The following is a 27,665-nucleotide window of genomic DNA, read 5'->3' on the forward strand; positions in this document are numbered from 1 at the left end:
ATTTATCATCAAAAATGGGTGCAAGGTTTCCACTATCCTTGTTTAGTACCTATTTTGGTAATTTATACCTACTTATTTCAGTTTCAGTACCATTGCAAATGATGTGTTTAGAAACATTTCAAAGTCTAGTGGCTGATTGCCAGTATATACATGTACGATGGATTTCTGCACCTTTAATTCTGCAGACTCGTTTAACTCACTTATTATAGGAAGCTTTTGTCATCTCTGAATAGGGACACTTGGATTTCTTCATTTCCAGTTTGAGGGCTACTCTTTTTTGTTTTGTGCACTGGCTGCCAGTGAGATGTCCTTCTTTTCTAAGTGGGAGGAGGGGAGATAGACTCCCACATGTGCCCAGACCAGGATCTACCAGCAGCCTCCATCTGGGGCCGATGCTTTGCCCACCTTGGGCTGCTTGCAACTGAGCTGTTTTTAGCACCTGAGGCAGAGGCTCCATGGAGTCATCCTCAGTGCCCAGGCCAATGTGCTCAAATGAATGGATCCTTGGGTGTGGGAGAGGAAGAAGAAGGAGAGAGAGGGGGGGGGGAGGGAGGAGGGGGAGGGATGGAGAAGCAGAGGGTTGCCTCTCCTGGGAATCAAACCCAGGATTTCCACATGCCAGTCTACCCTCTACGACTGAGCCATCCGGCCAGGGCCTGTATGTTCATCTTCATCAAAATTTATTTATTTTCTAATTTCCATTAAGAAGTCTATTTTGATGTATATGTTATTTTTAAATGGTTAGTATCTAGGAATTTGAAAGTTTTTAAATTCTCCCTTTCCTGCTCGCTACTTGGATTCGGCTAGGCCAGAGAACACACCATGTGACTTGCCAATGTCCCTTGTACAGGGTCACGTGTCTTCCCAGTGGTTTGCCACTGGTTTTAGCTCTCAGGCTAGCGGAGGAAGAAAAATTGTACTCATATCCTCGGGACAGATACACACAGCTTAAAAACAGATATAATATATTGTGATTTTAAAATTTTGTGTAGATTAAAAAAGTCTTATTTAAAAATGCTCTTTTGGGAGGGATGATAAAAAAATAGCTGAAAAACTGGTTTAGAGGTATTCCACTACTGTATTCTGTTTTATTTTCATTTTAGTTGTAATATATAATATTTGTTATACAGAAAAATGTAATTTAAAAAAAAAGACTCCCAAGACCCAGATTTAAGGGATGTGAACATTTTGCCAAACTATTCTTCTAGTGTCCTTTAAAGAAACACACAGCGTGCAGCGTTCCACACCAGCTCGTCCCGCCCCCTCGCCCCGGTGCGCCCGTCAGTGTCTCCACACACAACACACAGCGTGCAGCACTCCACGCCCCGGTGCGCCCATCAGTGTCTCCACACACAACACACAGCGTGCAGCACTCCACGCCCCGGTGCGCCCGTCAGTGTCTCCACACAACACACATCACATCACGTCCCCATCTCCTCCGCTCCGCTAAGTCTCATAGGGCAGATGAACCTGTTCCTCATTTTCTTCTTGAATCCTCCAAGATCCTGGTGGAGTAACTTCTATGTAAGTGGTATACTGGGGCTACTACATGTCCGAATTTAAAGAAGTACAGTGTCTTCTTGTGTTGTCAGACACCCTTCTTCTCACTTCTAATTGATAGACATTTTTGCTAGCTGTCATGCCCTTTAGATGTTTGCATATTAATCACAGCTGTTCTAGTCTTGTTGACCTCCTGGCTTTTCCCCAGGAACTGCGGCTGGGCTTGCTGGCGGGGCACAGGGTCTGTCCCGACACCGTCTCTGTGTTGCCGAGTCCCTGCTGCCCTTCATGTGGGCGCTGCCCCTGCCGCACAGCTGGTCTCAGCAGTGTTGGTAGCGTACACTCTGGGGTAGGCGCTCTCTTCCTGCAAGAACCGCCAGCTCCGTCCCCCACGTGCCTGGCACACTGGTCAGCTCTCGTGTCTAATGAACGACCCTAACAAGAACAGGTCGCTATTTTGTATATATGCATCAGTTAAGGAAATTGAAACAAAGGGTCTTACTAACTTACAGCCGAAGTTTATGAAAATCTCCATTACTCACAAAGGGAAGTGTTTTCTTATAGGCGAGGAAAAATCACATACTTCCTACATCTAAGCACTTACTTGCCTCCTGAATTTCAGGTGTGTATTAGGTATGAGTCTTTCCCCCTTACTTCCTCTGAAAGCCTTACTATCTCTTGACATTGATTTTGAAGGCATCTCATTTGCAAGGTAAATAGTTTCCAAATCATCTAAAACAGCAACTTGAATGCTACTGCCCTTGTTTGATGATTTACCCTGCAGGGTGGCACAGACTGTCCGTGTCACTGACGGGAGGCAGGTTTTTACATTACGCAGTGCTGTGCCTGCTCTGCTTGACCGCCCCACCGACCGGCCAGTCCCGGGCTGTCCTTGCCTCGGGCTCCCCTGCTCCCTGAGACACAGCAGTGTTGGGACCAGGCCAGTTAACACCCTACAGTGGCCCCCAAGTGTTCAAGCACAAGGAAGAGTCGCACATCTCACTTACAATCAAAGCTAGAAACCATTAAGTCTAGTGAGGAAGGCATGTCAAAGCCAAGACTGGGCAAAAGCTAGGCCTCTCGCACCAGACAGCCAGGCTGTGAATGCAGAGGAGCTCTTAAAGGAAGTCAGAAGTGTTCTCCAGTGAACACATGAAGGAGAAGAAAGAGAAATGGCCTCTTGCTGAGAAGAGGGAGAACGCTTTAGAACCAGCCCCAGCGTTCCCTCACCCCAAAGCCTGAGCCAGAGCACGGCCCCGGCTCTCTCCAATCCTATGAACACAGAGAAGCGGGGGCGGCAGGAGAGACGCCCGGGGCTAGCGGAGGCCGGGCGGTCGGTGCCGGCGGCCCAGGGCAGAAACCGTCCCCACAACAGAACGGCACCGTGAAGCCGCCAGTGCTGCGGCAGGAGCGGCAGCGAGTGACCCCGAAGGCCAGGCTGAGCCGTGAGACAGGGAGGCCACACCCCACAGCGGGTGTCCGTGTAGATGACACGGCCAGGTGGGAAGATGCCTTCTAGAACTTTCCCAGCTGGAAAGGAGAGGTCAGTGCCTGGCTTCCAAGGTCAAAGGACAGGCTGACTCTCGGGGGCCAGTGCGGCAGGTGAATGGACGTTGAAGCCCTTGTTCATTTTCCATTCCAAGAACCCTTAGCACCAGGCTGCATCCCCTCTGCCTGCGCTCCGAGCATGGACAGACAGAGCCCGGTGACTGCACGTCTGTTTACAACAGGGGCTGCTGAGTATTTTAAGCCCACTGGTCAGACCCACTGCTCAGAAAACAAAGATTTCTTTCAAAATATTCCTGCTCAATAACGCACTGGTCCCAGAGCTGGGATGGAGACGGGTAAGATGAGTGCTGTCTCCGTGCCTGCTGACACAGCGCCCGCCCTGAAGCCCAGGGACCAGGGAGGAGTTCTGACTACTTCAGAAATCCACTCCCGGAAGCCGTCGCTGCCGTGGACAGCGATTCCGCGGGCGGATCGGGGCCTAATCCAGTGCAAGCCTTCTGAGACGGGGTCACCACTCTAGATGCCACTGAGGACAGCTTGTGCCTCATAAAAAGTGAGAACAGCAACGTTAACAGGAGTCTCAGAGCTGACCCCGACGCTCATGGATGGGTTCACAGATTCAAGGCTCGAGGGGCGGCAGCGGCTGCGGATGCAGAGGGACAGCACGAGAACCAGGGCCAGACGTGCAGCCTGGAGCCGGAGTGAATCACTAGAACTTCACGATCTCACTGTTCACGGACGAGGAGCTGCTTCCTACGGATAAGCAACGATCATTTCCTGAGATGGGATCTACTTCCGGGGAAGACAACAGAAGGCTTGGAATGTGACCACTCAGGTGACAAAAGCAGCAGCAGGGATTGAGAGGAACATCTCTCGTTCTACCGTGGACAACACTGCTGTCCGACCTCACGTGCCACGAAGAAACCGAGCAGGAAAGGAAGCGTCCACGGACGCCAGAACTCACTGTGTGCTGTTTCAATCAGCGGCCAGCACCACCGCCCGCGCGGTCAGCGCCGTGAGCGTCAGGTACGACCGCCACCAACGGGAAACTGGCTCGCGGTGGGCTCAAATGACAGTGGCACTTTTACCAAGAAGTAATTTTAAATGAAAGCATGTACAGTTTTATCCGACCTAATGCGACTACAATTTAACAGACGACAGTATAGTATAAACAGAACTCCGGTGCCCTGGGAAACTGAGCAGATGGGGGTGACTGGCTGTACGGGGTGCTCTGGGACCAACCCCAGGGTCTGGGCTGCGTGTGGAGTCCTGTGTGTGAAAGCGGCCTCTGACGGACAGCCAGAACCGTCTCTAACAGGGGGAGAGAATGCACAAATCCCCAAACCGGGAACAATCCCCCTACTACTACTTAAAAAATAAAACAAACAAATAAAACCCTACAAAACTCAGTCAGACAAACCAAACAACTCCTAAAAGAATGACGAGAAATAAGACAACTATTAAAGAAAAACTTGGAAATGCATTGGTATTCAAGTAAGAATTTAAAAAAGGTATTATTTATGATATTAAAATAAAATTTCAGTGTAGTACTGTAAAATTACCTTAATAAAGTTATATAACTATCAAATTATGCTTTCCTAGCTGTGTAAAAATGTTAAAAAAAAATAAGGATACTATTTTATTGGAAAGAAAATAATTTATTATACATGAAGCTGATTAAAATACACATAATAGCTAAACTGATTTAAGTGCATATAAATTTAATTTTTAAATACACTTTAAAAGCTGTTACGCACAGTTCCATAGTCCACGTGGTTAATTTCTTCTCAAAGATGGAAAACACGAGAAAGATATGGAATTCCAAAGGAACCTAAAATGCCATAAAAGTTATTAAAAATTATGATAAAAGAGCTTAGTTTAAAAATAGCTAAAAGATTTATATTTAGAAAATTAGTGAATCATGTCAGTACAAAGTTTTGTCTAAAAAACGGCTTACACAGCAAGATTTATAACATTAAAAAATAAAACATTTAACGGCCCCTACTAAAAAAACAAGCAATCTTAATATCTATAAATTTTTTGTACTCTTAGGGTGACTGTGATTACTAACGGACTTCTGAATTATTTCCACAGTTCTACTAACAGCAGGATTTGCCAGAAGGAAACGGTGAGACCCCGACCCACCTAGTTTTCCTGTTAGAACGGGCTGGATGGCTAGGTTGGTAGTGTGCACCTGACCATGTTAATCTCCCAGAGTATCCAAACTGGTCAGTCCCTGTAACTACACCAAGGGAAACTTTTCAAATCAGAGTCTTCATCCCCTATTCAGAAATTCCGATTTATTATTTCTAGGATAGAGTTCAGGAATCTTTATGTCTACAAGTCCTTCCTCAGTGATTCTCAACCGTGGCTGCATGTCAGAGTCTAAACTTGGGGAGGTTTGACAAATCCCAGGATCTCTGTTGCACACCAGACTGACAGATCAAAACCCTGGCATCAGTAGCTTTTTAGTACATCTTTTTGTTTTGTCTTTTTTCATGAGTATTTTTAAAAGCTTCCCCAGTCACTGCAGTGGGCAGCCAAGACTGCGAACCCGTCCGGGTGCTTCTGCCGCGAAGCAGGGTGGACAGCACTGTCTTCGATACCCAGCAGCGCTGCTGTGTCCCTTAATGTGCTACCCTGAGCCAACTCTGTCCTCCACCTGCTACTCGTTTCTTCCTCCTTCGGTTTGGTTTGGTTTGGTTTGGAAAAATAAAGGGGGAAAAGCTCCTTCTACTCGCTATCTCAAAGGAGATTTCAATAACAACACCTCAGACGTGAAGTCTGCTACACTTATTTGGGATGTACACAGGAATCCAGTTCCACTTTTCAATATCTGTACTTCTTAAAAGAAAAAAAAATCCTTTCCCCAACCAAATTTACAACACATTATACAGAATGTCTAAACCAGATGTCATAAAACAGAAAACATGTGTTTCTGAATTCAGCCTAGAAGATATTCAAATGAAGAAATAAGACTAAATTCGGCAGTAAAGTAGATGCATACATTTTACAAGGAAATAAACTGACCTGATTCACTAACTTTCCTGCAAGATTTATGTAACCTAACGGGCAGCACAGAACACTGAGCAACGAATCTAAAAAACCCATCAAGGGTTTGTTCGATCAACACTGCTATTTAGAAATACTTTCTACACTGCCAAAAGTGTCGCTTCGTCTGGGCCAGTGGGCGAAGGGACGGAACACTTCTCAAGAGAACGAAAGCAGCAGGACTGCCCCAAAAGGATACGGAAAGGATACAGGGTGGCAGCATTAGAGCGGTATTTGCGGTATTTACGCAGGAATGCTTCTGAGGAGGCACAGACCGCCGTTTAACTTTTCCTTATTTTCTACAGTAAATTTACAAATGAATGTTTTTTTAAAAAAACACACACTGAAAATGGTTTATTTTTAACTGTTCCACTAAGGTATTTGTAGGACTTCTCACTACAGCAATATAGATAGATACCTTAAAACAAAATTCAAATAGTCAAGATACCTCATAAAAGAAATAAACCATGAGCAAAATTTTCTCTAAGTTGTATCATTTTTTCAGTTTAACACCAGCAATTTTGACCCATTTACTTCACAGTCTTCCAGTATAAAAAGCTGCATGATTTTAAATAAAACACAAAAAGAATACATTTCCACTTATTTTTCTTAAATCGATGTTAACACAAACTTGAAAGTTGGCAATGCTTAATTCTACCATTTTAATAATAAAACTACTCAAGTCTTCATTAAAATGACATATTTAAAAGATGTAAGATTTCACTCACAAAATACATGTCTATGTTTCTCTGCAGTGTGCAGTTAGTAGTCAGTAATGCCCGTTCTCAGGTCACCAAGGGGGACGGACTTATGGGTTGGACGACACACCCAGTCACAGGAAACGAAAGGCTGGTTGTCCCACCCTCCCCCCTCCCCCCCACCCCACTGCCCACCCTACCCTGACTAAAGTCAGGAATTCCAGGTGGGCGAGGGGAGGAAGCCTAGCAATCTGACACTTGCCCCTTAGAAATTCATGCTACAAACCTAACCTGGACATACAAATGGGCTTTATTCTGTAGTTACAATTTAGAAGTTTAATAACTGCATGAACAGACAGAGATGGATGGATGAATGGACGGATGAATGTGACTGACCCTTTAAAACTACAGGAAATACTTGGGTCACTACCCTGTCAGGCTCTTCTTGTTTCTTAATTTTATCTCAAAAAACTCTTCTCCTTTTATTATTCATATCCACACTTACCTTTACCAAGTTTTAATACTTTCTTTTTCCTTCTTTAGAATCTTGCTTTGGTCTAGCAGATCGAGCAAATTGCTAATATTTAACAATTAAGGTTTCCTTCACAAACATGAAAGTAATCTTTCCTAAATGATTATCAAGAACTCTCTAACTTAGGATGGGAATACAGTTTTTGAATTTCTCTTTTATATTTATTTTTCTACTCTCTGACTTTCTCAAATACTTGTTATCTACATGCTGTCCGTGATTTTGGGGGAAAAGCAAACAATTTACCTTTTCTCTCCAGTCAGTATCTCTGATACCTAGACCTTTGCTCCTTCATCTAACCCACGGGTCTCTAGTTTGCAAACGGCATTAAATACTAAAAGCAGGATGGTTAATCAATTGATATATTTTGGTTATTAAAACCTTAAAATACAAATATGAATTAAAATACAATAAAATATTAAAATAAAACTAAAATGAACCATATCTTCCTTTAATGACTCCGAATGTATTTTATGGGCACTGTAGTCTCGGGCTTAGCCTGAATACATACTTTTGAGTTGTACAAGAGAAATGTGTGCAGTTGGCTAAACTATAATCACCTCATGTTGCTGAGGTTCCTGTATTCCCAATAAAAATCTAATAACATTCATCTGACTCAGCTAAGTATATTTATAAGAGAGTATCTCAATTCAGAATGTCAGTTACTGAGTGTTCTAAGGGTAATAGAGTGACTTCAACTACGCCCTCTAGAAACAAGTCTTTGGAACAGACTGGTTTAAGGATACAACCACCATCGGTTTTCCGAACAGGACGTAGCCGTTGGCTTCCTTTAAGGCCCTGGCGGCCGCCTTCTCGTCGGGCAGTCCAATGAAGGCCTGCCCTTTCATGCGGCCCTCCTTCATCAGGCGGATGTCGAACCTGGACGTCAAGCGAGAGAGAGAGAGAGAGAGAGAGAGAGAGAGAGAGAGAGGTTTTGATTCAAACAATTCTGATGAAACGAATGGAAATGTGTTGAATGAGTTCAATTTTGCTATTTCAGAGTAAAAACTAGACAATCTTATTAGCACATTACTCATGCTCTAGAAGTGCATTTTGTTCTAAAATTGATTCTATAAGTTCAAGGGGTCTTTGGGTTATGACAGTCTCAACATACGACATTTCAAGTTTATGATGTTCACTCCCATAAAAACTTAAAAAAAACCTGAGGCCTGGGTGTTCCGTCTTAGCCATTAGTGTCGTACTTACGGACTATGGGGTGAACTAGTTTGCGGCCGCGGAAGGATATGCAGTAACGCGGCCTGTGCGGGGCTGGCGGCCTGGTTCTCTCACCTATACCATCTGGACTGTTCAAAGCCCAAGCCTTCCGTTTGTGTTAGGCTAGGCGACGGTGTGTTTCGACTTGCACCGAAATTCAGGTTATATCACTGTCGTAAGAATGGAACTGTGTCATTAACCCAAGGACCCCCTGTAGTTAGTAGAGGATGTGCTTATATCTATCTTTTCTAAAGCAGTTTTGAAGTATTTATGCTATTTAAAATTGTATTACTAGCAACTATAAAAGCAAGTGCAAGTTTTTATTTCTATCTCTATTTTTAAAAATCTTTAAGCAGCCAAGCCAATACTGTCTACTCAAGTCACAAAACGCCCCCAAGGGCTGACGAGCCCCACAGGAGAGCCCAGAATCTCAGCAGCGCAGGAAGAGCCATTCCGAGCCACCCCGTCACACCAGTGCTGCCCAGGCGGTGCCTACAGAGGGTGACTCCTCGGGGCCTCTCAGGGAGCAGGTTAGACAGAGACACCCAGATTGCTTACTCCGGGCGCAGTGCTCTACTATCCCGTACTGTACTATTTCTCAACACTTCTGAGACAAAACTATATTCAAAATTCCTTAGAAAAATCAGACTGTAATTTGTAACTAAAGTATTGCTTGCTGTTTAGATCGTCTACAGGACGGGCAGAGCATACAAAGCATTAAACAATGCTTTTACGTCATTTACAAACCACGTCCCTCTCTGCTCTCACAAGGCTGGGAGCTGCGCTTACTGCAGCCCGATGAGAAGTCACTGGCAGGGCAAGCAGCTAAAGAATCTCGCCTGCTTGCTACGTACTGCTGGATGAGTGATTAATCCTAGTTGCCAAAGTATCATCTTTGAAACAGCAGCCTGCGCACCATCCATGAACTTCTTAGAAACACAAACTCCTGGGCCCCCGTCCACCATGAAAACCATCTCCGGAAGTGGACGGGGAGACAGGGGACGGACCTAGCTCGCAGGGGCTCCGCGCAGCCGCGGTTGGAGCCTCCACGCGAGATGGCACTGGGCGGGGCCTGCGTCTAAGAGCAGAGTGTCACTCGACTCAGCTCTGAATATTCATTTATGTCTTGCTTATAGCTGCTTTCCTGCTGCAAAAGCAGAACTGAGTTGTTCCAGCAGATGCCATATGGCCTGCGATAAATTTAAATATTCAATTTTTACTATCTGCCCATTTACAAAGAAGTTCACTGACTCCTGTTTATCTCTAATAGAAACATGTCAGGATAAATGAGGGTTAATTTATAACATATTAAAAATTAAAATCTGAAAATATGACTTACATTATCCGTTGTGTTTCTGATGAAAAATCAACGTATCTTCCAAAAATATATTTAAGGTCCTAGAATTTCAATGAGATAAAAATAAATAAATATATAAATAAATAAAAAAGTCCAGCAAAAACAAAAGTAAAATAATAAAATTTATTTATAAATTTCAACCTACCTTTTCTTGAACATGTCTAGCTAAATTCTTTACATAAATTCTACAGTTTGGATCACCAGGTTCATAACTTCTGAAAACCGAAAGTGTTTCCATTTCTTATTTAAAAACAAAACAAGGATATAAAATTAAGATATTTTTTATCAATTAAAAAGAACTATAACATTCACATATAACTGTTAAAGAGACAAAATAAGAATTATGGAAATGCTAAAACCATAAAAATTGGTAACAGTGTTACTAATAAGATTAAAATACTCATTAAAAATCTGAATTGATAATACGAAATAAAGTTTAAAATTTTCAGGCATCTAAAATAACTAAAATTTATCCATTAAAAGATCTATTAAAGCTCTGTTAAGATGAGTTACTTTATAAAAAGATTGGACCAAATTAATCAATTGCTGGTGTGACTGTTTTGCCTCTACCCAGTTTCCCAAACCTGCAGACGCCAGCACCTCCAGTGTGAGGATAGGTACTTCCTCAGACAGAGCAAGCAAGTATTAGGACAAACAGCAGCTCCCGCACCCTGTACCGCACTCCCACTGGGAGTCAGTAATGTTCCCGACACGGAGACGTTCTATGCAAAAAACCCTATCAGAAGCCTGTTTCCAATTCTTATGGGAAAAATTATAAAGCGTCACGTCAATCTAAAACCTCTTTTTCTAAAATGTACAAAAATAGGAATAATCCTTTGGAAGTAAAACAATCATGCTAGGATATAAAATCCTAATATAAAATTCTAACATGCAGACTTCCAATCACCAAAGAATTAAAAGTATGTTTTGAACAACTGCTCTGCATGAATCTCAGACACAGTACTGGGATGGTCTACCCACTGGGATTCCGATCTCCAGAATTCAGGCCCCAGCGACTCGTGTACGATGTTTAGGAATGAAAACGGAGGTTTTTTCCAAACAACATGACCTGGAGACGTACTGGGAGAGGGCTTCCTGACTGTGGACGCCCCGTCAGAGCAGGAAGGGCAGGGAGTGGAACGTCAGCTGAGCGACGTGGGAAGTGTGTGAGGTGTCTGCGGGCAGACGACACGCAGAGGCTGTTTTGTCTGGGGGGGGTCGAAGAACCAGGAAATGGCGAGTGCCAGTTTCACGAAATTACCTTCTCTAGAAATCCTGCCCCTTTCCAGGTCCCGCCTGGAAATGCACTCCGATGGCATCTCATCAGAGTCTTCTTTGCTCTCCTCTGCGACGCTCAGGCTGGGTTTGGGGAAGATCTTCCCGAAGCCCATGCTGGAGGCATCCGCTTCAGCCACAGGCGTATCTGAGCGTTAACATCAACAGCAGCGGTTGAAAATCCCTCCCTTCAAAACAGTCCTAGTCTTCCGTGTGTAATTTTTAAGGGCGCTTTGGCATGAAAGCACCCTGGTGTTTTCCTCAGCACTTCAGAACAGGGGAAACTGTATCTGCGGGGCTCAGAGGGTTTCCGGTTTGCAGGCCGTGTGGTTTCTGTCGTTACCATTCCCCCCGGCCACCGTGACATGAAAGCAGCCACACACACAGCTAAGAGCCAGAGGGCTGCTCTGTGTGCCATTTCGGGGCCTTGGAAAGTGGAAAGAACATGAATTCGTTTTCAACATACCGGGTGGGCAAACGGAGGTTAACAGTTGTTGGTATGGAGAAAGACATGCAGGTTACGATTATTATGATAGCTTTACTTCACAAAAGAGTGTCACTCACAATTGTAAACCTACTTCTCCCCACCCTGTATATAGATGACAATCAGTCGGCGGTCTCCACTGAAATGTTTAGGTGGTAGATAGAGAAGCTCAATGTGTTTGGTGGTCAGGAATCAGTATTTTGTCTAGCCTACCCACCTAGAAAAGTTTTTTGTGTAAAAAGAAATTTCCAATTCATTAAAAAATTACATAATTATAAAAGACATTTTGAAAATGGATGTGGTTATTCAAGATTATTTCTACAATGGGTATAAAAATTTCATAGTTACATCAGAATACTGTCAAACAACGATCAACCTTCTCAAAGATGATTAAAAGATTCATATTAGCAGAATGCGGAATAAACATCATAAAATAAGACACTCCTATTTGAATATACTAACATAAATCCATTAAACCTACAAACACACACACTAGCCCATCCTATCCTTAGTCCTACAAGAAGTAAGGAAAAAGAATTATATGCATACCTAACAAAATATTCAACTAGGAAAATTCAAAAATATTGCAAATTTTGTATTTTAGATAGCAACGTATAATGGATTTATGAACAAAACATGAATTTTAGCTTCAGCCAAAACTAAACTGGCACGGGGGAGAGAGTTAGGAAGGGTAAGGTTAAACGTTCACTAGAAAAATTCTGGTCATACTGCCGACAGCCAAACGAAGAAACTAAGGACGTGCACGAGCAGACCTGTGACCTACGCTGCTCTACGGTGCTCCCGCGTCACCCTGCCAGGACGCAGAATGGGGCGGCCGTCTCCCTCCGCCGGCCTCTAGGCCCTTAGGTAAATGAAGCTTAAAAGAGTAAAAATCTGTGTCAAAGAGTGACTAGCTATGAGGTTAGAAGGAAAAACACGCAGAAAGAAAAAAATACAAATATTGAAAGGAAGGAGCCATCTGGAAGGGCAATGCCTTCTCTCCCTGAGACGAACTAGAACCAGCTCCAGCTCCTCGGCTCACTACGTCTGCGTGCTCACTAGAACTCGGCCCTATGTCCACAGTACTCACAGCTGGATGAACAAAACTGTCTAGTCCAGCGTTTCTGTAATATGAAGAAAGTGGAAACAACCCAAACCTCTACAGCAGAGCCTAAGTAAATAAAGGTGATACAGTACTGAGTACAGTGGTACCCTGAGATATGAACAGACCAACATATGAATTTTTTAAGACACGAGCTGCGACTCGGTCCATACTTTTGTTCGAGATCCGAGTGAAATTCTGAGATACGAGTGATGATTCGGGAAGCTGCCGCTAGTTGGCGCGTTGGCGCACGGGTCCAGTATCGGCAGTTTGCTATACGAGTTGACTGACTTACGAGCTCAGTTACAGAACAAATTAAATTCATATCTCAAGGTACCACTGTATTATGTAGCCAGAAAAAAGTAAAATGTATGTTTTAAGTTCTGACATAATAAGCTACTCCCACTAGATTTTAAACTGCAGCAGGTCATGACCACGGGGAGCCTGCCCTCTAGGGCCCAGGCCAGGGCCCGCCATGCCCGATGCTTCAAGTCATTACTGATGAGCACTATGTAAAACACCACGCCCTTTCATAGAAAGAAGAGAAAATGAAATGTGTTACACGTTATACAATAAGGTCTGGAAAGATTTATGTACCAACACTGTTTATTTCTAACAGGGGATAGTGGATATTTCTAATAAGGGAGAGGGGGGTTTGAAGTGTTAACTTTTAGAAATTTTACTTTATATGCCCACTTTGATTAAATTTTCCATAAGACTGTGTTACTTCCAAAATTAAAATAACAAAGGAATGTCATTATATTACCAAATTAATGCCTAAAATAAGCAAGAAAAAACATTTTACCAATTATCTTTAAAATTAATATAGTATCTTGGTAGACAATCTTCCATGTTCTTTAGATTTAAAAAAGATTCACATAAAATCTACAACTCACAAGATAGTTACATAGCTATTTCTGAATCAGTAATATAATTTTACTAATAAGACCACTGAACATCCCATTTAACAAGCAATGAAAAAATAAGTCAACACAAGAAATTCTCCTATTATACCCATATTTCCCATGTATAAGATGCTCCCATGTTTAAGATGCATCTTAATTTTGGGGTCCGAAATTTGAAAATAAAAATGTATTACATAAAGTTATTGAACTCGAATTTTATTCATCATAAAATCCATACAACTCCTCATCACTGTCAGAACTCCCATCCATTAGCCTGTCCTCATCTGTGTCTGATGACGAATCACTGTCTTCATAGATTGCCTCGTCCTCAGTTCCATCTATGGCATTTGAAATGTCACAACCACTGTTATAAGACGCATCCAGTTTTTAGACCCCAAATTTTTTGAAAAAGGGTGCATCTTATATATGGGGAAATACGGTATGTGTAAGCATAAGTAAAAAGCGGGCTAAACTTCACCCTGGGGTTCGTTACTGTCCAAAGTCAACAGGGACATTCTCATTGTTAAACACCAGTTTTAATTCTATAAAAAAAGTTCAGCTTACCACGATTTTGTTCTTCACAATCAGGTTCCTTTTCTAAATCTTTCTTAAAGGCCACCGGCATGTCGGTAGATATATGGAATTCGATTTTTTTATTCCCTACAGGTTGTGGTTGATCGAATACATCCGAAGGCGACAGCACCGGGTGTAAACTAAGGTTCATAACAATCGCAGCGTTACTTTGTAACCGCAAAGGAAATCCCAACGGAAATAGTATTTCATGTTTATTGTGCACTTAAAAAGCTAACAGTGATAAAGCCCTCAACACTAGAGGCATTACATAAAGTAAAATGTCTATTTAATACTTCAGTAAACCTTAACAAGTTTTAATGTAATTATTATTAAGTTCCTAGTTTAGATAAGGAGATTGAATAAATGTCAGGAAACTGCATGAAGCCGCTCAGTAAGTGACAGAGACAGTACGTGAGGGCTGTTGATTCTGGGCTGAAGGATATTCAGCAACATGCAGAAAAAAAAGTTCATTCTACATTTAATGTAAACACTTTTATGCAGCGTATTCTATATACTAGATAATGAAGCTGTCCAACAGAGGTGCTGATGAGTACTTGATGTCCAAATTAAAATATGGTGTAAGTATAAATACACACCAGACTTTGTACCTTCCAAAAAATGTGAAACATCAATCACTTTTTTAGTATATGTGCTGCTGAAGCGAGCACACATCAATAACTTTTTTTGTCTACATTTTTTTATTAACTGATTTTAGAGAGGAAGGGCAGGGAGAGAGACAAACAAAAAGAAAAACAAAACACTGACTTGTGGCTCCCCTGATTTATGCATTCATTGTTGCTTCTTGTATGTGCCCTGACCAGGGATCAAACCCACAACCTTGGTGCACTGGCCAGGCTTTCTGGCTACCTGCCAGGGCCATCAATAACTTTTTATATTAATTACATGCTGAATCATGTTTTTTATATAATGGGTAAAATAAATTATTAAAATTAACTTCATTTCTTTTTATTCTTTTTGGGTAGCTATTAGAAAATTTAATTTGGTTCACAGTATTTATTTTTAAACGTTCAGTGCTGCTAGAGAGATTAAATGCATGGGGTCACGGTGTCAAGACATACACAGGTAGGTTAACAAACTTACATGAAACTATCAAAAAAGAAGGATTAAAGACTCATTCCTTTAAAAATGGAAAAAATAATCTTAAACTCCTCTATTAAGTTACTTACAGGTTCAAGGGAAATTCACATTGTAGAAAAATCTGACTAAATGAAAATTGCAATGAATAGTAATTTTATCTGATTAAGCTGTTAAAATATATAAGTAAACTTTCTGCCATCACTGTCCTTTAAAGACGGGAGTTATGCAAGCAGACAAGGACAGAGACCCCTTGTTTCATGATCCGAAACAGGTTACCTGTGGGAGACAGACGCGGACGCAGTCAACATATCCTTTATCTTTCGCTTTTTTCTCACGTGGCGTTGCTGCTTTACTGTTTTTGGTCTTTTGGGCTGAAGATTTGCTAGTTCCATTAGTTTGGCCATTCTACATTGGGGGAAGAGAAAGTCAAAAAAATATTTCATTATGTGGAAGCATAACTATTTGCCACTTTTCAGTTAAAGTTGTATTTGGGTTTATAAGTTAAAACTTGTATGCTGTAAGTGTAATTTCTAAGCCATCAATTAAGATGTAACATTTGATCAGAGAACAGGTTCTAAATCTCCTTGCTCAACTTTCATTTTACTTTGAAGGAACTGAGAATTTCCTTAATTTATCTTTTAAAGAGAACTTTTATTATACAAATTATTAGTCCCCCTCCATCCCTATGGCTGGACCAGACGCCAACAAAAATGAACAGAATTCACTAATACAATCGGTATAACTACTGCTCTTTTCTGGACTGCTATTCAAAGGCCTTTCAAAGATTAAAATGATTTTGATTCATATTCCAATTATTAAAGAGAATCTGGACTGACTTAAGTATTTTTATTTAAAAGTATTTTGTATATAATTGTTGCAAATCATTACAGAACCTAGTAACTTACTTGATAACCCAGCTTTCCAATACTGTACTCTGAAGTCACAATCTTCCCAGTAACAACCAGGCGTGACTGCGGGTACCCTGCACCCAGCTCCCCTGCACTGTGAGGAATACTTAGACCAGCTCTTAGCGCGGCATTTCTGTGTCTTCCACAGAATCAGACAGGTGGTTTCCAGAGCAGAGGCTCAAAAACCAACCTCTCACCACCCTGCCCCTCCAGAGTAACATTTGTGCAATTTAAAAGCAAAACAAAGGAGGGAAAGGTTGTGGTTAAAATAAATTTTAAATCTTTTGTCCGAAGCAAAGAAAAATAAACACGTGCTATAAACCTTTACTTTAAATAACCAAGGTTAACCAAAACTTTTATGAATAAATCCAGTTATACCAAACAAGTCTATTCATAAACTGCCCATCCAAACTACACTGTCTACAACAGTGCAAGCTAATACTTGGTAATCAATAATTTTTGCTGAATAAACTATTTTAAAACATTTCCAGAAGATGAGAGAGAGGCATGGAACCAGAGATGGGTTCACGCAAAGCCTCTGTCTCACAGCTCTGCAAACATAATGAACAAACCAACAAACGTTTTGGCCAGTCTACATACATCGTTCTCTTGACTATCATTATATCTGAGAGGGCAGTAACCCAGGGCAGCACTCCCAGCAGGAACAAGACGGCAGCCCGGGGCCGCGTCAAGCTGCCGTTTCTGTCAAGTAAACGGTGTGCTGGCGCGGAGGCGCGTGCACTCAGCAGGCGCCAAGGTGTCCACACTGCGCTCGGTCACCAGCCCTGGAGCCCAGATCCCCCACAGGTTCCAGACACACGGATTTTCTCCATAGGGCAGAGCCCACGGTTCTCAATCTTGGAAACATTAGACGGCACTTCAACACTAAGCTTGGGGACCATTTTTAGTGGCAAAATCACCCAACAGCACAAAAATGGGGGAAATGTGCTACTGAATAGACTCGGGAAGGACACGTCTACAGAACAGGAGCTGAGGCAGAGGGGCTGTCCCTGTGCTGCCTCACCCAGGAGTGTGCTCGTCCATCTCAAATCTGTCACCGTTCTGCGCGTGCCCATGTCCAAAGGACCATAAAAGCACTGCAACTAAACACAGAATCCACAAATAATAAGGACCACTTTTTGTATGTGTGTGACAGACAGAGAGAGAGAGGAACAGATAGGGACAGACAGACAGGAAGGGAGAGAGATGAGAAGCATCAATTCTTTGTTGCGGTTCCTTAGTTGTTCATTAATTGCTTTCTCATATGTGCCTTGACCATGGGGCTACAGCAGACCGAGCGACCCCTTGCTCAAGCCAGCTACCTTGAGCTCAAGCTGGTGAGTTTTGCTCAAACCAGATGAGCCTGCGCTCAAGCTGGCGACGTCAGGGTCTCGAACCTGTGTCCTCCGCATCCCAGTCCAACGCTCTATCCACTGCGCCACCACCTGTACTTTATAATACCATAATCATGAGTCTGAAATATTACTTATAATCCAGGAGTTTTTCCTTCAGTCTCAGGTGTTAATCTGTAACTACTATATGCTGAGTGGCCGGGCTGGAGATGAACAGTTCTAAGCCCCCAAATTACAAAGGAATTATAGTAAAATTAAGACGAGCAAGAGAATCTTTCCCCAGCAGTCTGCGTTTCCCGGGATCTAAGCCAACAGCACTTGAACCCTGGACCTCTGTCGGTCTTCCTCGTCGCTGCTTGCATACTCGGACTCCACACTAGACAGCTCCTCGTCCTCGTCGGGCAGGGGGGGCTCCCCCGGGGGCCGCGGGGCCGCAGGCGGCAGAGGCGCGCGCAGCAGCATGTAGTCCTCGTACTGGAGAAACGACAGAGGCCACCAGGGTGATGCCAGGACAGACAGCGCTCCACTCGGCCGCACGACTCTCTGCTCACGGTATTCTCTCAGGGGCTCGGGGACCGCCTGCCGGGCGCAGCTGAGCGCACACTATTTCCCCTTCCCGGGCTGCACCCGCTGCCATCTGCCCCGCAGCGAGATTTCCCCACGTCCCTGAGTCTGGCCAGCGCCAGGTGGGCACACAGACACCCTCTTCCCCTTTCTCTGCAGCCTGCATGGCAACGCCCTCACCACCCTGGGGTGCACGCAGCGGGCACACGGAGCTCTCCTGAGTGACCCAGCAGAGCCCCGAGCACTCTGCCCTCGTTCTGGAACGGACTGGACACGGGCAAGGAACACCTCACACCGTGTCAGGTGACCAGGACGCGTGTCTGCTCTGTGGACTGGCACAGCCTTCCCCAGTGCCCTGCAGTGCGCCAGGCTCCGAGGTGGCAGCCGTACAGAGAAACCATGGAGCTGGCAGCACCAGCAGCCCGTCCACAACACATAATAAAAAGCAGCATTTTTAATTTAAATGTTAGAACTCAAAATACGTTCTCATTGCTACTACCCCCCCCAAAAAAACTACAGCAAAACAACTAGAATTATTCAAGAGCAGACAAAGCCCATTATCTAAATTCCTAATGAATTTGTATAGTAAATCCTAATTAAATACATATTTAGTGTCTTTCTTCTGCCCGTGCAGCTCTAGGCGTGACAGAACGGAACAATGGGGACTGTAGATGATCAAGTTTGTTCCCTGGAATTCTACGGGACGGCGTGTCCTGGACCCAAGGCCTGCACGCTGGCGGAGAGGGCAGCCTGTCCCTCCCTCAGTGCCCCACCTGTCACCTGTCCCCCCAGCTCTGTCCCTCCCTCAGTGCCCCACCTGTCACCGCTGTCCCCCCAGCTCTGTCCCTTCCTCAGTGCCCCACCTGTCACCACTGTCCCCCCAGCTGTCCCTCCCTCAGTGCCCCACCTGTCACCACTGTCCCCCAGCTCTGTCCCTCCCTCAGTGCCCCACCTGTCACCGCTGTCCCCCCAGCTCTGTCCCTCCCTCAGTGCCCCACCTGTCACCGCTGTCCCCCCAGCTCTGTCCCTCCCTCAGTGCCCCACCTGTCACCACTGTACCCCAGCTCTGTCCCTCCCTCAGTGCCCCACCTGTCACCTCTGTCCCCCCAGCTCTGTCCCTCCCTCAGTGCCCCACCTGTCACCTCTGTCCCCCCAGCTCTGTCCCTCCCTCAGTGCCCCACCTGTCACCGCTGTCCCCCCAGCTCTGTCCCTCCCTCAGTGCCCCACCTGTCACCGCTGTCCCCCCAGCTCTGTCCCTCCCTCAGTGCCCCACCTGTCACCGCTGTCCCCCCAGCTCTGTCCCTCCCTCACTGCCCCACCTGTCACCACTGTCCCCCCAGCTCTGTCCCTCCCTCAGTGCCCCACCTGTCACCACTGTCCCCCCAGCTCTGTCCCTCCCTCAGTGCCCCACCTGTCACCGCTGTCCCCCCAGCTCTGTCCCTTCCTCAGTGCCCCACCTGTCACCACTGTCCCCCCAGCTCTGTCCCTCCCTCAGTGCCCCACCTGTCACCGCTGTCCCCCCAGCTCTGTCCCTCCCTCAGTGCCCCACCTGTCACCGCTGTCCCCCAGCTCTGTCCCTCCCTCAGTGCCCCACCTGTCACCACTGTCCCCCAGCTCTGTCCCTCCCTCAGCCTCTGCACACGCGGGGCCGCTGGCACACACGCATAACCCGTCTTGGAGGAGACAGTCTGAATCTTTAAAACCTTAAGGACTTTCTTACCATGGGAGGTCGTGCAGTGATTGGTCCAAAAGGTGTGGGCAAATTCATTTTATTCATAAGATGAAGCACCTGCAAGAGATAAACATTTAAAACCCTTAATAAAGGACGATTCAGCGCACATTTTTCCTGCACTAACCAACTCTGCAACGGCGCTACTGGTTCACACAGTGCGGAGGCCGCAGGGCTCCCCCGTCACCCCCGGGGCAGGCTGACAACTCTGTCACCCCCGGGCAGGGCTGATAACTCTGTCACCCCCGGGCAGGGCTCCCCCCGTCACCCCCGGGCAGGCTGACAACTCTGTCACCCCTGGGCAGGGCTGACAACCCTATCACCCCCGGGCAGGGCTCCCCCCGTCACCCCCAGGCAGGCTGACAACTCTGTCACCCCTGGGCGGGGCTAACCCGGCCCTGACCCAGGACCAGCCTTCCTAAGGCGTTCTTCAAGTCTACAAATGGTATTCTCATTGTTCAAATCTAAACTCTCCTGAAATGTTCTTTTTCCCTCGATTACTGTGAAATAAGGAAATACAGAGAAGTTAAGATGCACATAAGCTATATCTGTACTTCAGAAAGTATCCTATTACCATCTGTACTTCAAACATTTGCCAAGGGGTCCACTGTGTGTTTTCCTCCGAGAATCTCTACCTAAAGGTGAAAACTAGTAACAAAGAATGACCAGAAATGGTATTTCCAAGTTACCTTATGATTGTTAGTATCAACACTAAACGTAAGGGTCTGCTATGCTATGGCTACAGAAGCCTTACTTGAATGGAGCAGCAGCTTATTACCATCTGAAATGGAACCAATGCTTGTACCCTGTCCCCCAGTTCACATGTTGAATCCTGACCGCAATGTGATGGTATTAGGAGGTGGGGGTGGCTTTGGGAAGTGGGTCATATGATAGAACCCCCAGGAATGGGATAGTGGCCCTTAGGAAAGGGACCCCTGTGCACTCTCTCGCCCTCTTCTGGCCGGGAGGACACAGCAGCCATCTCACTCGGAGAAGCCCCCCGCCAGGAGCCCCTGGCTGGCGCCCTGCCTCCACCCGCCAGAGCCAGACTCCAACACCAGGAAGTGACTGACTGTGGTTCACCAACCACCTGCTCTGGCATTTAGATACATTTAGATACAGCAGCCTGAGCTGCCGGGACACCCTTAACATACTGTAACATCCCTACAGTTGGAACTGGCCTAGTTAATGAGGTACGAAGAAATAGGAGAATCGGCGTGGAAATGACCACATCAAGGTATCTGAGCGTTAGTCTGAGGAAGGCTGGTGGCCTCTGCTTACCTGCACGTAGAACTTGGGCACACTGGCCAAGGCATTGACTATGTTTGCTAGGATCGTGCTTGACGGCGGTGGGTACATATACTTGAGGCACGAGTTTAGAGGAAAGGTCAGCCTGGAAAAATATTGAAAATGCTGATCATGTTTTACTGAGCTTTGTATCAATAATGGTTTCAGGTAATCTGATACCACACAAACTTGTTCAAATACTTCAGTGCTCTAGATTGGCTCTGTGCCTACCAGATCCAAATAAGCACTTTAAAAAGAAACTTGCCTCTGACTGCATTAAAGCAAAATAGATAATGCTAATCAGACTTACCTTATAGCTCTGAACATTTTCATGGAACCAAATTCAGTGACACACTCTTATACCTCAAAGTGTTTAATCAGTAGATTAAAAATATACATGAAAGAATATAACTTTTAAAAAAACCTTATTTGCCACACCCACACCCACCAGAGCAACAGAACTAAAAGAACAACACGATACCAACAACACTAACCCATGGTTTGGCGCAATCCCATTTTCTATAGTTAAACACTCGACTTCTTTCCTTTCTTTGTCATCTTCTACAGGGTCCTCAGACCTAGGACATACAGAATCAAAGTTGATCTCGTCTTTAAGAGAAAGAGTGAAAAACTACATACACAAAAAACACATCTTTTCACACATGGCATTAGGAAAACGGTTCTGTAAGAGAACTTTCAAGCATTTCAGCAAATAGCAATGAAAGGAAGGAAAACAGAATCAGCCTCTACTGAGTACCTTCTCTATTCCAGACCTTACACAAGGCACGCCAGTTTCATAATTCTTCACTGCAACCCTAGGAAGATAAGATCTCACTGACTGAAGCTTACATCGTATTCAATAATTGTTCTTAAATTTCTCTAATGTGCATCAAAATCACCTATAGGGCTTGGTAAAACTCAGACCTCTGGGGCTTTATCCACCCCCTGTCCAATGTCTAATTCATAGGACTGGCGTAGGACCCAGGAATCGGTATTCCAATGAATCCTGGAGGACAAGCCGGCCCAGGGGCTACTCTTTGAGAACCACTGGTGTAAAGTACATTTGTAACGGCTGTATAACCGCAGAGTTCCAGCTGGGAACCACATGGCAGCCTTGGTCTCCGAGGCCGTGGCTGCCCAGGGCGCCTCCACCCGTAACAGCAGGGACTTCAGACCGGGCACCGCCCCGCCACTTCCAGCTGAATGCTGTCAGCCTGGCTCTCCCGCCTCATGTTAATTCCTAATCTTAAACAAACTACTGCACCATGAGGAACCAAAATAAATACTGTTTCAATGTACTACATTCTATTAGAGAAGTGCCATTTCTTACGGCTTCCTACTGAGAACAATCCCACAGCAACATGACTGATTCAAGATCACTTGAAATGTGCGGAAAACTGATCGACATACCTTTTCTTTTTCTCGGTGCCCGAAGAGGGACATGGGGAATGAGCTTGATCTGGTTCTTTTGCAAATTCAACAACTAAAGTATGACCTAAAAGTTTCAGCTGGTGGAGTCTCGTCAGTGCCTTCAGTGGGGAGAAAAGAGGAAAACATCTGGTAACTGCCCCGAGCACGACGCGTCCGAGACCACCTGCGTCCACACCTGTTCTCTGTGGACGCTGCTGCGCTTCCTCGGCGGGCTCTCACCTACTGCTAACCTCCGGCTGCCACCTAGCAAAACTACCATCTGCTGTAACCCAACTCTTTGTTCAGGGTGTTTCACTTGTCATGTTGACTCCTTTCTCTTGAAACCATCAGTCAGAGAAAGGTGCACATTAGCCGCAAGTCCCATCACTGCTCCTACCTTCCCTTTCTTCTCTCCTACAAACATCTGCCAGACACTAGCTCTCCTCCAAGTTAATCTTGACCCTAAAAGAAATGGGGGTTTCATTACTATGTTTTATTTATAACGTCTTATGCTATATTAAAGAAAGTTCTTTGAAATAAAAATTTTCTATAAACTGAATACCTATATGTAAATCTTTTATAACCCCACCCTCAAAGGTATTTATTAACAACTTGTTATCTAGTCCTGCTAAGTTTTTTCTATGCATATAAACTAACGCACATACCATTGTATATAATGTTTCACAACTTGATTCATGTATAATCTGGGCTACATTCCTTCAGAATACATGTTCATTTGACCTCATTCTCCAACAGCTGTCCAGAGTACGGATACATAATTTAAGATGTCCCTTCCCTCTCTGATAAGAATTTGGGTCTTTTTATTGTTTGACACAGAAATATACTGTGTTCATTTCTCATTTTGTATCATCATATGGTATCCTCTTAAAAGGCTCTTCTCTTTGCATCCATGATAACTTCTTTCCTAGTTCTACTTGCTTTTTAACTTCTTCCTGCCAGTCTTCTTTGCTGGCTCATCTGCTTCTGGGAAACCATATCCGTTCACCTGGTTGAAGAAACTCCATTTTTTACCTTGCCCCAACTCTACAGCCTTATTTTTAACTGTTTTAAAATACTGTATTTCCACAAAAGTAGTCCACTGACTCCTCATAGTTAACAGATGACATGTGAATTCATTACCTACCTTTGCAAATACCCTCTGAGCTCTGCCCTCTGTGTCAGCTAACGTAACAACCCAATTCACTCAGTCCAGACACCTCAGCGTGTTCCCTCTTTCAGTCTCTACATCTACAGGATGAGAAGACCTACACACTCAGTCCCCACTCAGGATATACCTACTTCTTCCTCCGTCTTCTAACTCACTGAGAACCTTTCTTGTGCCTTGGCACGAGAATGATACTCTTCTGGATAACAGTTCTCATTTTGGCTTCCCATCTGGTCTTCCTACCTCTAACCTTTTTCCACATCCAAGGCATGACGTGAACTCTACCATACATGGTTCACAGCCCAGACCATATTACTGGCCAGCTTCAAAGTATCAAGTGCCTTTAGAACAGCTACTAAACAAAATTCAATCCCTTCCTCCTTCCCTCCCTGCTTCCCAAATTTAGACTGAACCTACTTGGCAAGTCCCGTTTCCATTTCAACCCAGAGCTATTGCTCCATTTGCAACTGTCCACACCCCACAGCTTAACTCTGTGTTCTCCGAACCTGGACGGCCCAGCTCCGTTTTCTCCTCAGTATCCAGCTAGTCATTAGAGGTCTACATAAACAGTCACTGCCTTTGTAAACGATCCCCTAGGACTTAAGATATGTGTGTGTTATGTTTATTCATATACATACATTTAATGTGTTTGTTTATTTATATATATTTCCCCTTTAAGAGTTAAAACATCTTGCCTTGCAACAGTGACAGAGATAGTTATCAACTTTAGCATCCTTTAGAATTCATTTTTAATTACATGTGAGGCTATAATTTAATTTTAATGTGATTTCCAATTAATTTACTATTCTTACTTTCAAATATACAAACTTTGGTTAAGATCTTCCAACTGACAAAACCAAATGTAGCCGTGGGGCAAAACCTTAAAGTATAGATTCTTTGGCTTTTAAAATTATAGTTTAACATTATGTTTTATTTCTGAACCGAGATTGAATAATAGGAAACTGTTGATAATTTTAATAGTAAAAAAAGTCATACCTTTATAGCTGCTTTTTCACTAGGGAAAGTAGCAAAAGCTGTATGTTTCTGAAAAAGAATTAAAATACAAATTATTTCTAATATAATTTTAGTTTTTCATAAGGATGTCTAATACTTTACTAGTTAATAGTGATTTGACACACTAAAATAAATCTTGGAAAAGAATGAAAACTCTAGATCAGGGGTCGGGAACCTAAGGCTCAAGAGCCAGATGTGGCTCTTTTGATGGCTGCATCTGGCTCGCAGATAAATCTTTAATAAAAATAATAATGTTAAAAATATAAAACAGGCCCTGGCCGGTTGGCTCAGCGGTAGAGCGTCGGCCTGGCATGCGGGGGACCTGGGTTCGATTCCCGGCCAGGGCACACAGGAGAAGCGCCCATTTGCTTCTCCACCCCCCCTCCTTCCTCTGTCTCTCTCTTCCCCTCCCGCAGCCAAGGCTCCATTGGAGCAAAGATGGCCCGGGCGCTGGGGATGGCTCCTTGGCCTCTGCCCCAGGCGCTAGAGTGGCTCTGGTCACGGCAGAGCTACGCCCGGGAGGGGCAGAGCATCGCCCCCTGGTGGGCAGAGCATCGCCCCTGGTGGGCCTGCCAAGTGGATCCCGGCCGGGCGCATGCGGGAGTCTGACTGTCTCTCCCCGTTTCCAGCTTCAGGAAAAAAAAAAAAAAAAAAAAAAAAAAAATATATATATATATATATATATATATATAAAACATTCTCATATATTACAATACATTCATTTCCTACCGCTCATGTTCATGGTTGCGGGTGGCTGGAGCCAATCACAGCTGTCCTCCGGGACAACACCAATTTTTATTGGATAATGCATAACGTACATGGGTCATTGTATGGCTCTCATGGAATTACATTTTTAAATATGTGGTGTTCATGGCTCTCTCAGCCAAAAAGCTTCCCGACCCCTGCTCTAGATCATTTTGACTGTTTACTACTAATTTCATACAGTGGTTTTGAATCTTTTTTGGGTCAGACTTCCTTGAGACAGAAACTCTGTAGCCCTTTCCACAGAAAAGTAGGCAGCACACAGCACATTTTACACAAAAGTATCCAACAGACCAGAAGTTTAAAAACTACTACTGTACCGAAGGACCACCCTTACACCATCCAAAATACAAAATATCTCCCGTTTTATAACACATCTAAAGATCTTACACTTTCCTCCATACAGGCAAATGCAGAGTTTAAAATATTCAACCAAAAAAAAAAATCATTTTTTGTAATAGAGTTCAATGGGAGAAACCTATTTTTAAATACTATAAATTGTATTTTTAAAACCTCCAGAAAAGCAACAGAAGTCAAAAGTCAATGAGTTATGCTAAGCAAGAGTTGTTGTCAAAGCTTACTAAATAAAGCATTTAAAGTTGCCTGAGTAATTATATCACATATTGTATTTTGTCTAATCTGACCCAAGATGACCTAATTAAGTGTACTTAAACTGAATCACAAAGAATACTTGTATTCGCTGGTATGCAGCAAGTCCTCGAATAACGTCATTTCGTTCAAAGTTCTTTCCTTCTAAGATTGATGAGATGCCTCGGGAACTATTGTTTTATCACTTACAGAAAAAAAAAATGGATTCCTTATATGTTTTGCTTCAAGTTGCAGAACCCATCAACCCCTCTGAGGACTTACTGCACGTGACATGTGGTTCAAAACTGGTCGTTTTTTTGTGTGCCCCTCCCGCCCCCCCAGTAATTCTCAACCCTGGCTGCGTATCAGAAATCGCCTGGGGACACTTGAGAACCATTGACGTTCTTTCTGCCCCTCGCAAGGCCATCTTGCAGAAACTCAACAGCGGCCGGGGCTCTCTGAATGCAGTCAATTCGATCGGCACCCTCTTCAGACATACAAAAGTAGAAACTCTGTATCTGCTTGACTCAAAGTTGCAGCTTCTCCTCTTTTAACTGACTTGTCTTCACACTGGCTTATCAAGGAAGCGAGGTTTTTGTTTAAAAATGTCCTCCTCTGTTCCCCGTGTCTGAGAGCAGGGAGTCTGAGAGGCCCGCCACCCCCAATTCGGGGGAGTTCCGGGATTCCCAGGCGGGGTCGGAAAAGGGGACACACTGAGCCGCGCTCCCCCCTTTCGCCGTTCTGTCCCTGTGTCCGCGCCGCTGTCATCAATCCGCGCCCCGGCCCTGCGAGCGCGCCGTCCCCGGTTCCCGGCCTTACCAGGCGCCCCTTGTCCGACAGGACGCGCACCGACTGCGCCCCGAAGTACTTGAGCAAGTCCTCCTTCTCCTCCGCGGTCAGCTCGGCAGGCAGGTGCCTCACCAGCAGGGTCCGGTCGCCCCGCGGCGGAGAGAGCGCGGCAGAGCTCTGGCAGGCTCTCGGCATCCCCAGCGGCTGCTCCGGGGCCGCCATTCGCCTGGCCGACCCGGCCACCGGGAAGCCGAGCGGGGAAGCCGGGGAGAAATACACCAACTGGTCGGCTAAATGGTGCTGTTTCCGCCTCGCGCTAAGGATTCTGGTTAACACGGGAGTACCGCGAGAGTTGGTCGCGTTCCCGCGAGATGGGGCCTAGGACGAGGGACACTTCTGGGGAGGCCACTTTCTGGGAGTGGAGGGCCAGGTTCTGCAGTGGTTGGGAAGTGACCTGGTTAAAATTCCAGGCAGCCGCTGAAGGTATAAGAATCAGAAATGCACCTGAGAAAGGCTTGAGGGCGAAAAAAAAAAAAAAAAGTTGGCAAATTAGTAACAGAGACGAAAGGCCTCAATGGAGCCAAAGAAGAAGGATGGAAGCCCAAGGGCAGAAGGAGTCTCTGCTGCGCATGTGCGGGCGGGAAGCGCCTGGGCGCCGCGCCTGCGCCTGCGCCGTCCGCCGCGCTCGCTGGATTCCCGGTCCTGGCGGGTTCCCAAAGCTCCTCTGCCCGCCCGAGGCGGGAGGGTTGGTGTATGTGGGCGGTGGGGTGACCGTCGGGACGGTGAAGCCTAGCGACAGTA

At 44.8% G+C, this 27,665-nt stretch overlaps 1 protein-coding gene across 3 annotated transcripts; it reads right to left on the reverse strand.

The window, feature by feature from the left end:
• Positions 1 to 1,776: 1,776 nt before the first annotated feature.
• RNPC3 (RNA binding region (RNP1, RRM) containing 3) lies at positions 1,777 to 27,379 on the reverse strand. Of its 3 annotated transcripts, XR_010747366.1 has the most exons (16): positions 26,895 to 27,378; positions 24,708 to 24,755; positions 22,547 to 22,665; positions 21,631 to 21,714; positions 21,131 to 21,242; positions 19,841 to 19,909; positions 17,888 to 18,030; positions 15,573 to 15,701; positions 14,190 to 14,338; positions 11,121 to 11,282; positions 10,005 to 10,099; positions 9,842 to 9,900; positions 8,034 to 8,166; positions 7,264 to 7,335; positions 4,767 to 4,840; positions 1,777 to 3,762 (listed from the first exon to the last, which is right to left on the reverse strand). XR_010747366.1 is itself a non-coding variant. In XM_066352648.1 (15 exons), the coding sequence occupies exons 1-14, from the start codon at positions 27,084 to 27,086 to the stop codon at positions 7,276 to 7,278; spliced, it is 1,554 nt and encodes a 517-aa protein (XP_066208745.1). In that variant the 5' UTR covers positions 27,087 to 27,378; the 3' UTR covers positions 4,647 to 4,840; positions 7,264 to 7,275. The 3 variants fall into 3 exon arrangements, 2 of the variants coding, with proteins under 2 accessions (XP_066208745.1, XP_066208746.1); XM_066352648.1 differs by lacking the exon at positions 1,777 to 3,762 and having other exon boundaries at positions 4,647 to 4,840; XM_066352649.1 differs by lacking the exons at positions 1,777 to 3,762; positions 4,767 to 4,840 and adding an exon at positions 4,847 to 6,359 and having other exon boundaries at positions 26,895 to 27,379.
• Between the last annotated feature and the right edge of the window lie 286 nt (positions 27,380 to 27,665).

This window comes from Saccopteryx leptura, chromosome 11 (genome assembly GCF_036850995.1).
Source record: "Saccopteryx leptura isolate mSacLep1 chromosome 11, mSacLep1_pri_phased_curated, whole genome shotgun sequence".
In the NCBI taxonomy this organism is placed as follows: domain Eukaryota; kingdom Metazoa; phylum Chordata; class Mammalia; order Chiroptera; family Emballonuridae; genus Saccopteryx; species Saccopteryx leptura.